Below are 13,095 nucleotides of genomic sequence, written 5' to 3' on the forward strand. Positions count from 1 at the left end.
AGAATAGTTTAATTAATTACGGGGTTTTACGTGCCAAAACCACTTTCTGATTATGAGGCACGCCGTAGTGGAGGGCTCCAGAAATTTCGATCAGCCGGGGTTCTTTAACGTGCACCTAATATCTAAGTACACGGGTGTTTTCGCATTTCGCCCCCATCGAAATGCGGCTGCCGTGGCCCGGATTCGATCCCGCGACCTGGTGTTCAGCAGCCCAACACCATAGCCACTGAGCAACCACGGCGGGTGCCGGAGGAGAAAGTAAGCTGGTTCGCGCATAACGGCGCCGACTCACCAGCCGACCGTCGCTGTCAGAAACGTTGGGCGAGCGGCACGAATGGCACGTGGGACCTAACGCGGCGCGTAGCTGCAGCGTCGCGTAGCGGATAAAAAGGCAATAAAAACGCATGAAACGGGCTGAGTTGCTTGACCTCGCATCGTGCGAGCGCCGGACGTTGGAGTAAAAATAAAAGTTTGTTGCTCTCTCTCTCTCTCTCTCTCTCTCTCTCTCTGTCGCATGGCCTTCACCGCCATAGGCAAAGCACTGAGCCTGAAGCTGCTGCGACGCTTTCCCACTCGCCGCCCGCGATAGCGCTCAGCCGATACCCTCGGTGTGCCGCGCGCTGCTCGCTTGCCTTTGAAGCGCAGTGACTCTCCGCCCCTTGCAGCGGCTTTGCACATACGGGGCGGTGCGACAGGGACTCTAACGAGCCGGCTAAGCTATTGGCGTCTGCGACGGGACTGATATGCAATTTACGAGACGAGAGGCTTCAGGCGGGCCCGCTACACGATGGACAAAGTTTAGTACCGAGTGATCCCACAACTGTATCACGTGGTGTTTACTGGAACGAACAAATCGAGTGCCTCCGTCATGACAGGAAGTTTTTGGAGTTGAGCTTTCCGTGTGTCCCGGAGCTGCGGTACCCACTTCTGGCTGACCCACGGTGGGACAAGGTCCAGGATGGTAGGTACCCAGTCGCTTTCCGTTTCTAGTTTCTTAGCGCTGCGCAGTATGCAATCACGTGAGAAGATAAATATGTCACGGAATTGATAATAAACCTGCTCTGGCAACTATTTTTTTCTTGCACGAACTATTTTTTTCTTTCATTTTTTCTTGCACTAAAAAGACCACCTCATCACGCTTTTATCTTTTCGATTTCGCTGTTGATAAAGAAAGTGCATGTACAATCGCCGCAAGGAGGTTGCATTTCGATATTTACGTACGACTACGAAGTGCATACAGTAACTGTGCTCCAAAAGGAAGCTTCGCCGCGATTCTCTTCAGCAGCTGCCTGCGGAGCAGAAGAGGTCCTTATCTGATGTTCTGAACCTATACGGCTTCTGGTATCTGTAACCCGTCCGCGATTTTATGAGTACACATTAGAGATATGCATTCTAGTACAATGTAAGTACATTGCAGGTAGCTCGTATGAATGGTTTTACTGTTTCAATCATTACTTTCGCGTTTCATTTCTTTTTCTCTGAACACGCCGTTGTGATAGCCCCATAAAATTTGAAAGCTAATGCAAATCGAATACAAAGTTTTGTTATCAGCGCTTGTTAAGCAATACTCAGTTTTCTTTTTCCTACCATGTTCAATCTTTCGTAGTGCGCGCCTGTATTTCCTTATTGTTGCAAAAACGCAACATTCGTGCCAGTTCGTAAATGGGGCAGCATGACCCACATCAAAAACTATCGCCCCGCGCTCACCTCCTCACCTTTCCCTTTCCCTCAATATTCTGACGTACCGATGTTAGGACAGCTCCCGTTCTTTCTTTCCGCAGAATATTACTCCTTTCGACGTGGGTCGCTCCGTCGAAGTGAATATTGTATGCTTACTCCAAGCTGAGGGAGGCGTTGTGGCTAAGCATGTTAAATCAGACCCATTATACTTTGATATTTCCAAAAGGTGTAACGTCGTAGCAGGTGCCCATATTATTCGTCAGCTCTAGTCTTCAAGTGTCATTTCTAGCTAATGCAGGCTGATTGTTGACTACTTCCCTCGCGGGTAAATTATGATGATTTGGGATTTTTATGGCGCACAAGCCAGGCTATAATGCGCCATACGTCTAAATTAGGTTCGCCTTGGTGCTAAGTATACTTTTCCTCATGATTCAACGTCTCTTATTCTGCAAGGTTCCATTTTATGCAGATTATTTGTTTAATATTTTTGTTAACAACCCCGAAGAATGTTTGCGTCATTCTAGACTCTCTTTTTTTTTTTGCTCGCTCACAATAACAAACTTTATCGGGAATACGACTAGTGCTTTATTGCGACTTGTTACAGGAATATGTGAGTTATGTTACGAAGTGGTGTGCTTCGAACGCCTTGCAAAATAATTCATCTATGGCACCCGGTATTCTCTTTAGTAAAAAAAAAAATCGTAAAAAAAAACTGGTCGACCGAGCAAGGCGGACAGCTGAGGGCTATGGCATCCCGGACAAAGGGAGCCACACACCTAAGAGCGACATGCACAATATCGCCGGCTCTAGTTTTTTTTAATAAACTTCATTTCATGATCACTATACAGTATGCTTACACTGTTGAAATCCTTTTTAAAAAATGAAATTGCGCGTGTGACTTGGGAATGCTGATTGACTCACGATTACCTTTCCAGAACTTAAAGTTACAGCGCAAACACCTAAGGCGAACCACAAAAGTGTGTGTCGTGTCTTCCTTTTGTGGTTCGTCTTAGGTGTTTGCGCTGTAACGTTAAGTTCAGAATTATGTACCAACTAGGCCCAAGTGAAGTTTTACTGTAACTTTCCAGAGACACGTGGCAACCAATGTTAATTTATCCTACAGAAATTTAGACTTTATATTAAGAATGACAAACCATTTTCCCATCTTAACTCTGCTCTTCGGTGTACCGTTTTTCATTTTTATTGCGCTAAGTACTGTAATACGCAATGGGGACTAAGCGAACGCGAGGTTACTCATGAGATCTACCGCATAGCTCTTCTAATTCGGTATAGCTGGTCGTTTTTCTGTTCTTCTTTATTTCATTTTCACTATACAGTCTTCTTATTCGCCTGTGACACATAACAAATTTGTAGGAGCAGCTACAGAGAGGAAACTTACAGATATACATTTTTGTAAATGTATTATTTTCACCTTTACCAATAAAGATTAACGTCTTCAGCAACGCTTTATTTGTGTAATCTAAACTGGGATTCTGTGGTGCTGCTTTCACCATGGCCGTATGCGTGTGTTGCATACGAGTAATGTTGAGCGAGACAAGAGCACCACGATCACTTGCTTTTGTGTACATTCTTTCGCAATGTCGTTGCCTGTCAAAATATAATATCAACACCAGCACTGACTGCGCAATGATAGAACTTATTTAATCCAAGAGTTCTCTATCTGGTGGAATTTAGCTTTTAGAAATGCAGCAAATCTTGTTCAACGTGGTTCAGCAGTTATCTAACGAGAGCATTTCTTAGTTTCGCACGTATTCTAATAGGGCAATCGAGGTTTACTTCCCTTGAGCTAAAGCTTCCCACTAAGGACATATGAACATGGCTGATAGGAACACGAAATGCATAAGCAGAGACAGTTCATTGTATAGTAACCTGTACGAATGTGTTGCCATAGCTTAATTGCACCATGCATTCCTTTTGCGTGTAGGACCATCTTTCTTGAGCAGGTAAGGAGTTACGTTTAACGCGAAAAAGGATAGTTACTGTTTCTTCATTTTTTTTCCGTTTTCGGTTGCAGTCATCAACACTCAACGGCGGCGACGTCAGTGGCCCGAAGGGAGACCTTGAAACCTTGGCGAGGCTTGAATTAGGAGAAACGCCGGAAGTAAAGAAAAACTCGCTGACCCAGTTACGCAAGCTTCTTGAAGGTATAGCACGCTTCGCGCATGGGAAGAAAACGAGCTCCAAGTTTATTTTTATTCTTTCGCTTACACCACCACGTTTCGACATGCAGTGCAACGTAATTGCAGCTGACGGCTAGCACGTGCAATGTTGCATGCGCAGATTCCTTAACGTATCTGGTATTATATACCAGCCGCGAGCGACGGTTCTCAAAATACCTGCGTAACAAGAGTCGTCAGGCGAAGGAAAATTGTTAGATAATTTTGCGGATATATTTTATATGTCAATGAGTTACATGATTTAAGGGGTAGGGGGCGTTGGCAAGGCAGGCTCGCGAGCCTGTCTACATAATAGAAGCGTTACACTAAAGCTGGCTCAAGAAAGCCAATGCTTTCAGCTCCAAAGCAGTCTGGGGAGCCATGACGTTGTTAGGTCGAGCTATGCTGCAGTTCGCTCTAGGTAAAACAATGAGGTCTACCAGTAGAAACGAACGGCTTTTACGTATCGTTTGGAGCAAGTAAATCATTTTCTGGAAGGCATTCAAGAACAACGGTTGGACCTTGCGATTGAGATGTCCTGTGCTGTGATTCACTCATTCTCTTTCCCCTTTTCAGAGCAGCAGGCTGACGTATTTTTCTTTCATACACACGTCCCTGCCTTTCCTCAGAGGCGTTACCTCTTTATCTCTCTTGACAGATTATCGGGACGTCACAGGATCGAACACGTCTTTGCAACTGCGGTTTTTTCTACTCGTTATTTCAATATGGCTGTGCAGTACACATCAATTTTATTATAAGGTGCTAAGGCTTGTTTTAAAACTGCTATGAGCTGTGACCGAGATGTAATAGGTGCTCCAGCTGTCGGTTTGCACTTCACCTCGCAGGGAGAAAATGCACTCGAATGTCGGATACAATCGCCTTTCTTGCGGGATCAGCGAACTCTCTTTTATGCATGTGGCAACCTCTAACGTCCCTACACGCGGAGATCCTTAGTGTCTTCGTTATAGCTCACAGTATACTTTTTTCATAGAGGGGCAGCAAAATTTTGTCCTACGTAATGGTGTTTATTGCAGCGCGTAAACGATGTCTCAGGCTTGAAGGAAGCTGGTGCCCAAGATGGGGTTCCGCCAACTGTCGCTAGGCTTTGGCGACTGCGCTGAAGCGCTTATCTTTCTTTCTTCTAGAATGGCCAGGACAGGATACAACAAACGGATCGTAATGGACTTCCAAACTTTCGTCGTCCACAGTTTCGCGGCCATGGTGACTAAAGCTGTAGAAAATGTGGCTGGCTCAACGATATATTTAACAGGACAAGTTTGTCGCAGAACACGGTCTGATCCATGATATATTGTGACAAGCTTAGAAGATGAGATGTCGGATGAAGTGTCAGCGTCCGAAAGCCAAACTAGAGCCAGCGGAAAAGTTGGACGAAGTACGTTAACTATCCCGAGGCTATTTCTGCTGGTGTTGGCCGTCGCTCAAAAAGGAACAGCCAAGTTTACGGCATTCTTTGGCGTGTCGAGCGGCCACAGGCGGCGGCGTACACACAGAGTCACAAGGTCGAAATTGAACAATGGTGTCGCATCTAGTACATGGTTCGCGGCCGTACAGAAAGAAGTGAGGAGAGAAGCCAGTTGGATGTGGTATCATATTGTAAGCATACGTCATGAAAGGGACCAATGGAACCCAATTGCATTGGTCAGAGGTGACGTATCTAAAGAGCATGACGTAACTTAAGAGCATGTCATCGAGAGTGCGGTTCAAGCGCTCTGTAAGACAATTAGTCTGTGGTTGCTATGTTGTGGTGGCACGGTGAACAATTCGGCATTCAGTCAGAAGCGGAGTAACTACTTCCCCAACGAGTGCACGGTCTTTCTCGCCCGCAACATTTCCAGGCGCACAGTGACAAAGAATGAGATGTCGGTGGTGGGTCACAAGGTGAGCCGAAGGGCTGTGACGAACGTAGCAAAGAATGTTCACAAAAGCGTGCCACGTGACCAGTAAAAAGGATACCTTAAACAAAATGGTCGATTGTCTTTATTACGCCACTGGGAAGGGTCGACTCGGAACCAAGGCGGAGAAGGCAGAAGGATGTATTGAACGCGTACTATGGTTTTTTTCAGCAGCGAGAGAAGTGGTGGTCGAGCTTGCGGTGCGGCGACCGAGCACCTTGAAGGGGCTCTGAAGCTTGCTGCTCAATATGTGTATAAAAACGCCGTCCGCTCCTGTGTGCACGGCATCAAAGAAACCAGCTCCATCCTCAGGATTCATTCAAAGTCGACATGCCTTGCAAACTCACTAGCTGCAACTCGTAGGTTGTAGTGTGCGCTGTACATTATTTACTAAGAACGTTTAATTAGTGAACTGTTAATTATTACGTTCTGCTCGTGGAAGTAAGGTCTGCCTGACAGAGTAATTAAAAACGGGCACTCTATAGATTTACAAGGGACATATATATAGGTGCGGTATTCTTCCCATTTTCCTGGAACTTGTGCGTTTTCATAAGTCAGTCAAGCAATATTCATAATCTGCTTCCGTGCTTGATAAGAGAAGAGTGTGTACTGCGTCTTTTTCAGAAGATGACAAGCTTCGAGTTCCCCCAGAGGACAATTTCCTCCTCGTGTTTCTGCGTACTCGGAAATACAAAGTGCAGAACGCTGCGGAAACCATCAGGAGGTACTTCCGCGCACGCAAAAACATGTCCGAGTATTTTGAGGAGCTCACGACGTCCAGCTCCTTGTACCGGACAGTCTTCCGCGACCACAAGCTAATAATGTATGCGAATGAAAGAGACCCGCAGGGGAGAGTGACGTCCGTTACTAAATACGGTAAGTGTTCTAGGATGTCCTAATTCGTTCTCTTCTTTCTAATTGGTCATATCAATAACAACAACAATAATAATAATAATCAATCAATCAATCAAGTGAGAGAGAGAGAGAAATAGAAGACAGGAAAGGTAGGAAGGTTAACCAGACGCACGTCCTGTTAACCAATCAATCAATGTCAGTCAATGAAAGGTGTTTGTTAACGTGCCTAGGAACAACCTCGAGGGTCTTGGTGCTGGCGCACTCAGCAAAAAATGCACAGGAAGTACTGTGCAAGCTCACACACGCACATACACAGATACACACGTGTGCACACATAAAAAAAGCTAGTAATTTCGCGAATATGGATTTTACCAGAGCTTGAAATGTGTTCACGAAGGCAATACAAAGCAATAGTGGAGAAACAGGAAAAAGGATTACAGAATGAGAGAACACACAACAGAAATGAGAGTTTTTGTTCAGTTATGGAAATTCCTCTGCAACTTCTTTCAGGAAAATATTAAAATTAGGCATGAAGGCATCCAGGCACTCTGAATGGGCGTTATACGTCTCCTGCACTCTGGATAGAGGGTCACAAAAACCTGAGTGCTCAAAGGCACGCTGTTTCCTTGTGATTTACTGCGGAATGTAAAAGCGCACATTAGGAAGCAAGTGCGAGCAGCATATTTTTCCATGTATTAATTTGCGAAGAAAAACAACATCCGATTTATTACGCCTACAGGTGAGGGTACGTAATGCGAGTGTCTGTATTAGCTCTGTGGAGATGGGACCTCTTGACAGAATGGATATTTAAATATAGATGTGAACTTTTTTTGCACATGTTCGAGAAGTTCACAATTTGACCTAAAGGTGCCGCCCCAAACCAAGGAGGCGTACTGAAGAACTGGAAGGCATATGCTCTTCTATAAGGGTAGAAATGGCCCAGGTTGTTTGAAGTCTAATAATAAAATAATAATAATAATAATAATAATAATAATAATGATAATAGTTCTTTTTATTATTTCTAGAAAACACAATACATTCATCCGGCCTGTCGAAGCTACATTGGGCTTGACTGGCAGAGCCTGACAGGCAGCATACAAACTTGTTAGAAGAAAAGTAGCATTAGTGAACCATATAAAAAAGCAAAAGCCGATAAGTCCACATATTTGCAGCGATACCCACATGATATACACATTTACATACACGTGCAGTTATACACACATGTTCATATATCTACTATACATGTCTTGCAAAGTACATTTGGCTCGTGCAATTTTCACCTACCATAGTGTTGGTTTTCATGGTATAATAAAATAAAATGCATGATCATTATAGACAACGCACTAAGTTTGAAAACAGAAAATGCACCATACACGAAACACGAAAAAAAAAAACGGGAGGAAAAAAAGCAACCATAGATAAATAAATAACATAAACAACATTTGCAGAAACAAACTTTGTGGTCAGATTGTATACCAAGGCCACTCTGTAGGCGTAATAAAAAGAAAATAAGCACGATGTAATTCTTTATGTGCTGTAGCTGTTCAAATGCGCAGGTTCTAGCGCTCTCCTGAGCTTACATATTGTTGTGGACTGCAGCACATAACGGGATAAATGATTAAACAACGCCTAAACATAGTATTCGTTCATTCTTTTAAGGTATTTTGGTGCACATCGCGGTATTTGATAGCTCCATTTTAGTATGAGGCAGCGCGGAGCCTCTATATAAGGCACTTTAAAACAATTCTCCCAGAAATGTCACAGGGCTGTTGTATACAGTAAAACAGCACTAAAGCCCAGCGTCGACAACGTTTTAAAAATATCGGTGTTACCTTCGAGACGCAAGTCATAACCTATAACATTTAGAAGGGAGCGAATTAGTTGTAACGCATAGCTTTCCACACTGGTGCTATTGCCTTAAAGTCTGAAAAATAGACAAACAATTCAGGCACGTATCCGTTGAATAGCTGCTCTGAAAGTTAGCTCCTAAGATTTCTGTAGGTGCAGCGTTCCCGTAACCTTAACTACTTTGCTCGTGCACCCGTGAAGACATTACCCAGACGCGGCCTCTTCAATTTTATGACGGTGATTGTCGCTGTCGATGGACGACGCTGCATGCAATTATGCTATTGTTCGTTGGTGCTTCTAACGTAGTGATGGTCCGAAGAGGCATCTTTAAAACAAGCTATAGTAGCAGTGCAATGCAGTGGTATCTGATGCAGCTTTATCTGCCTGCTGCGATGCATAGATCCACTCCATAAATATAGTTCCCAGGAATGGGGCTTACTACTTTGCTCAGGTTTCAGAATCAGATTTTAGCTTCGATCCCAGAATCAGCGTGACTTCTGGCTTTCATCTACTTGACTCGTTCACTAACACTCACTTCACAGTCGTGTGTGTGTGCGCGCGCACGCGTGCGTGCGTGTGCGACGAAACCTTACGCATATTTCCTTCCAGGGAGTTTCGTTTCTTGTGCACAAATTCAAGATGTGTGCATTGTGCATAACACGTCTCGTGCCCAGTTTTGCTACCAAGAAGTAAGCCACGGCCTTCGAAAAGACGCCCGAACAATTCTCCGTGCGTACGTGTTCTTGCACCAAGTGGGCAGCATAAATGAATACAAGGACGAGCGGCAACAGTGATTGCTATATGCAGTTCGGAAATACCGGAAACATTAGCCATAGACGAAGCGATCGGTAATTTCGAAGTTATCTTTCAGTGGGCAAGCACAAAAGAGAGAGAAAGACAGCACTAATGAGAGGTCGAAATCCAAGCCGTATTACACATTGCCTTTTTCTTTTTCAGCGAGACCGTGAGCACACATAGACAAACTATATTATAACTAATTATAACTAACTGTAAAACTAACTAATCATATAGTTACAGTGAAGTTGTCAGTGCGACTAGAGGAGAAAAAAGAAAGACAGAAGGCTGGAACGTTAACCACAGAACTGTCTGGTTGGCTGCCCCACGCTGGGAGAGGAGAACAGAGGAACAGGGGAATAGTCATATCACAGAGAGAGAGAAGAATCAAAGATGCAGTGAAAGCATGCACGCACGCGGACGGGCAATCAAGAACTTTAGCATTAAAGCGCTCAGAAACGTTACACCTATGTTTTCCAGATGCCCTGGGAAAACGAACCCTATCGAAAAAAACCACATGCCCATAACCCCAATGTTTAATAATTAAAGATCAAACATATGGGACACTGTATAATAACCAACATGTCGGCGTGCGTATAGGGTATTATTGGATATAAAATATATGGGGCCTATAGATCTATTTTAATACATTTGAATTATTCGTCGAGTTCGGTGAGTTAAGACTTTCCTGAAGAAAGCATACTTGATTGCGATAAATTGTTCTTGTTCTCGAAAAAGACATCTCTGAGTGCCGTAAACTCTTCTCGTGAGGGTGTCGACGCATTTCTTGTGGCGAACTCGTTTGCTTGAACCGCGCGCTGACAGAATACTCAGCACATTCTATTGCTCAACAATGGGGGTGTCCTCCTATACGTGTACAGGTGCATAAATCAGGTGCTTCTCCAATAATTGTTTGCAGGTGCTTGGAGCTCGGGCATTTGTTCCATTGCTGAGCTACTTCGGTGCGGTCTGTGGGCCATGGAATGCCACCTTCTCGAAGAAGAGACACAGATACGGGGATTCGTGGCCATGATAGATCTCAAGGGCTTCGGCGCTGAACACCTGATGCAGCTAACGCCGTGGTTCGTCGGAAGGCTTATTTCAATAGCGCAGGCAAGTGTAGCTGCTGGTTTATGTTGCGGTGACAACGACCTCTCTGCATTTTGCTCTGCAAATAAAAGTGGTTTTTTTTTTATCTTTTCTGACAAAGTACAGTTTGCGGGCGTTCGTAGCGGGATTGTCCGTAGGTGTCGCTTTTTTACAACGAAGCTGTTACCTTCTAGTTCGTGGGGCTCGTTCGTGTCCGCGTGAGTAATGCTCCCACAAAAATGTGGGCCGACCCCGGAGACAGTGCAAAGAGGCGGGAAGCGCACGGCGTGCTGCTTCTCCGAGAGGCATCACATCACGTCATCACTTGACAAAGACGTCAGTGCGTGACGTGACGTTTGACGTGATGACGTCATCAGATTACGTCATCAGGTGTTATCGTCACGTGACGATGCCGTTATTCTCGTATATTCGAATTGCAATTCGAACCTATCTTGTCTGCAGCTTGTGCGTAAGTCGTACTTTACGAATTTTCCGGTTCAATTTACCTTGAGAAATTTAATCAATTCGATAACGCACCTGCGCTTGGCGGAGGTCTTGGGAGAATAAGAATGTATGCTGCACTTCCATACACGTGCGTGCGCGTGACTTACGTGTGCGCACAATGTATCTGTCCTTGATGCGTGGCTGCTCTGCCCGTTGCATCTGTCGCACAGCGTATGCCGCGTCAGCAGTCGACATTATGGCCCAACACTGTCCAAAAACCGTACCTCCACCGAGTGGCATCGGCCGTTCAGAAAGACCTGAAACGGATGCTGTAAAAGGGCTTTGTCGTTGGATTTCCGCGTAGCAGAAATGTGTTTTCTGGTATATTCGCATTACAATCCGAAGCTATCCTGCTATCAAGCATTAATCGTATAGAAGGGATGCCGGATATAACAATGCTAAACGCCAATCGTAACAGCACTCACCAACAAAATATTTTGGAAAGCGGAAACCGCAGAAACATTCAAGTACTCCGCATAATTTTTTCGGATAACTCAGTGGTTACAGTAACATGGAGTGTAAATTAGAAACAAAAACTGTAGCACGCTCAGGTTTTCATTAGCGCTCTGAAGCCACGGATTGGGTCACTGGATTTCCCCGGAACGAAGGTACCCACAGCAGTTGCTGACCAGAAAGAAACCGTCAATTTTACCAAGAAGTGTGCTTGTTATCGCACAAACTTGCTACTGGTCATAAAATGTTACATACTACATACTACTACTGTATACTACTATACGGTATACATACTACAGTATGGTATAAATACTACAGTATTGTAAACTTAATACCGACCACACCATGTGCAAGCAGAATATACTTTCTTAATTACGGTAGTTCTTTCCGTCGTCTTGACGATCGCGTGGACGCTTAATTCTGGTGGCAATTACGTTGCTCATAATTCACACTAGTCAACTCTCTTTTCCAGGACTCCCTTCCGGTACGGCTGAAAGGCATCTACTTTGTAAACACGCCAGCTGTGTTTCAAGTCGTCTATACCATTGCGAAACCATTCCTATCGGCGAAACTGAAAAGCAGGGTAATGTGAAAATATGGACTTGCATATTATATACAAGCATGCGATACCTTGGACTTCCATGTTTAGCTTACATAATATTAAGCAGACGTATCCTAAACAGGGGCCCCACGTACTTTAATCTCAAACACTAATCCCCTCGCGCAATAAACAGAAAAAGAAAAACTGAGGGCTACTGCGCATTAGAAAAATCGGACGCTCGAGGTAGTGGTTTTGATATCAAGCACGTAGAATGGGAGCCGCCGACCGCTTACAAATGTTGTAACAAAAAGCATAAACGAGCAGGTGTCGATATATATATATATATATCTCGCTGTAGAAGAAGCTGTAGCTGTGACGGCTATTATCAATGCTATCAGCACAGTTGCGCTAGGAACGTTGAAACACATTACATGTTTGCACCCTACACTTAACAGCTGTCTGTCATATAGAGAGATGTTGGAATTAGCTCACTCGATACCTATACATCTTGAAAACGTTTGTGCGGGAAAACTGCAGAGTTCCACACATTAATAACTTGAACTCCATGCAACACTAAATCAGATTGTGTAAAGCCGCGCGAGCTTTCAAAATAGTCACATCATTAAGAAGCTCAAACGACATCTTTTTTTTTAATCACCTTTGCTATTTGTCTCTCTATTTCAGCTGCACTTCATTGGGACTGACTTGTCGGAACTCTGTGGAGTCGTCCCTTCTGAATTGCTACCGGAGGATTTCGGCGGGACAATGAACGACTTCGACTGCGACAGACAAGAGAGCTTCTTCAATAAGAAAGCGAGCTACTTTGACATGATACGCCAGTTTGGTTACCAAACTTAACGAATTCAAGCAGCTTGAATTCATCTTAAGCAATTCAAGCAGCTTGAATTCATCTTAACGAACGAATTCAAGCTTGGCAGCTTGAATTCATCCGAATTCAAGCTGCCAACTTCATCTCCTCGGAGCACACGACACTGCCACTTACCGATGGGAAACCCAGCTATACAGATACCGTATTCTGATCCTAGTCAGGGTGCAAAGCTGAACTCTTTGGTTTCCTGCTCACGTGATCGACCTAGAATTATTTGTATATAACTATCTTCTGTTTGTTTCAATCTGTGATTGATTGATTGATTGATTGATTGATTGATTGATTGATTTATTGATTTATTGATTGATTGATTGATTGATTGATTGCAGTAAAAGAGTAGGCCTTTTCGTC

The 13,095-nt window shown here is 44.2% G+C and overlaps 1 protein-coding gene across 2 annotated transcripts; it reads left to right on the top strand.

The window, feature by feature from the left end:
- The first annotated feature begins 820 nt into the window (after positions 1 to 820).
- Positions 821 to 13,095, top strand: LOC135904901 (alpha-tocopherol transfer protein-like). 2 transcript variants are annotated; one of them, XM_065435899.2, is made up of 6 exons: positions 821 to 961; positions 3,716 to 3,845; positions 6,395 to 6,646; positions 10,188 to 10,381; positions 11,787 to 11,897; positions 12,540 to 13,095. In XM_065435899.2, the coding sequence occupies exons 1-6, from the start codon at positions 959 to 961 to the stop codon at positions 12,711 to 12,713; spliced, it is 864 nt and encodes a 287-aa protein (XP_065291971.1). In that variant the 5' UTR covers positions 821 to 958; the 3' UTR covers positions 12,714 to 13,095. The 2 variants fall into 2 exon arrangements, with proteins under 2 accessions (XP_065291971.1, XP_065291972.1); XM_065435900.2 differs by having other exon boundaries at positions 6,398 to 6,646.

The sequence above is a fragment of the Dermacentor albipictus genome, chromosome 3 (assembly GCF_038994185.2).
Source record: "Dermacentor albipictus isolate Rhodes 1998 colony chromosome 3, USDA_Dalb.pri_finalv2, whole genome shotgun sequence".
NCBI classification, from domain to species: domain Eukaryota; kingdom Metazoa; phylum Arthropoda; class Arachnida; order Ixodida; family Ixodidae; genus Dermacentor; species Dermacentor albipictus.

Coding starts and splice junctions, on each gene's coding strand:
- LOC135904901 (XM_065435899.2), top strand. Junction 3,846..6,394: donor GTTACGCAAGCTTCTTGAAG/GTATAGCACGCT, acceptor CGTCTTTTTCAG/AAGATGACAAGCTTCGAGTT. Junction 6,647..10,187: donor GACGTCCGTTACTAAATACG/GTAAGTGTTCTA, acceptor AATTGTTTGCAG/GTGCTTGGAGCTCGGGCATT.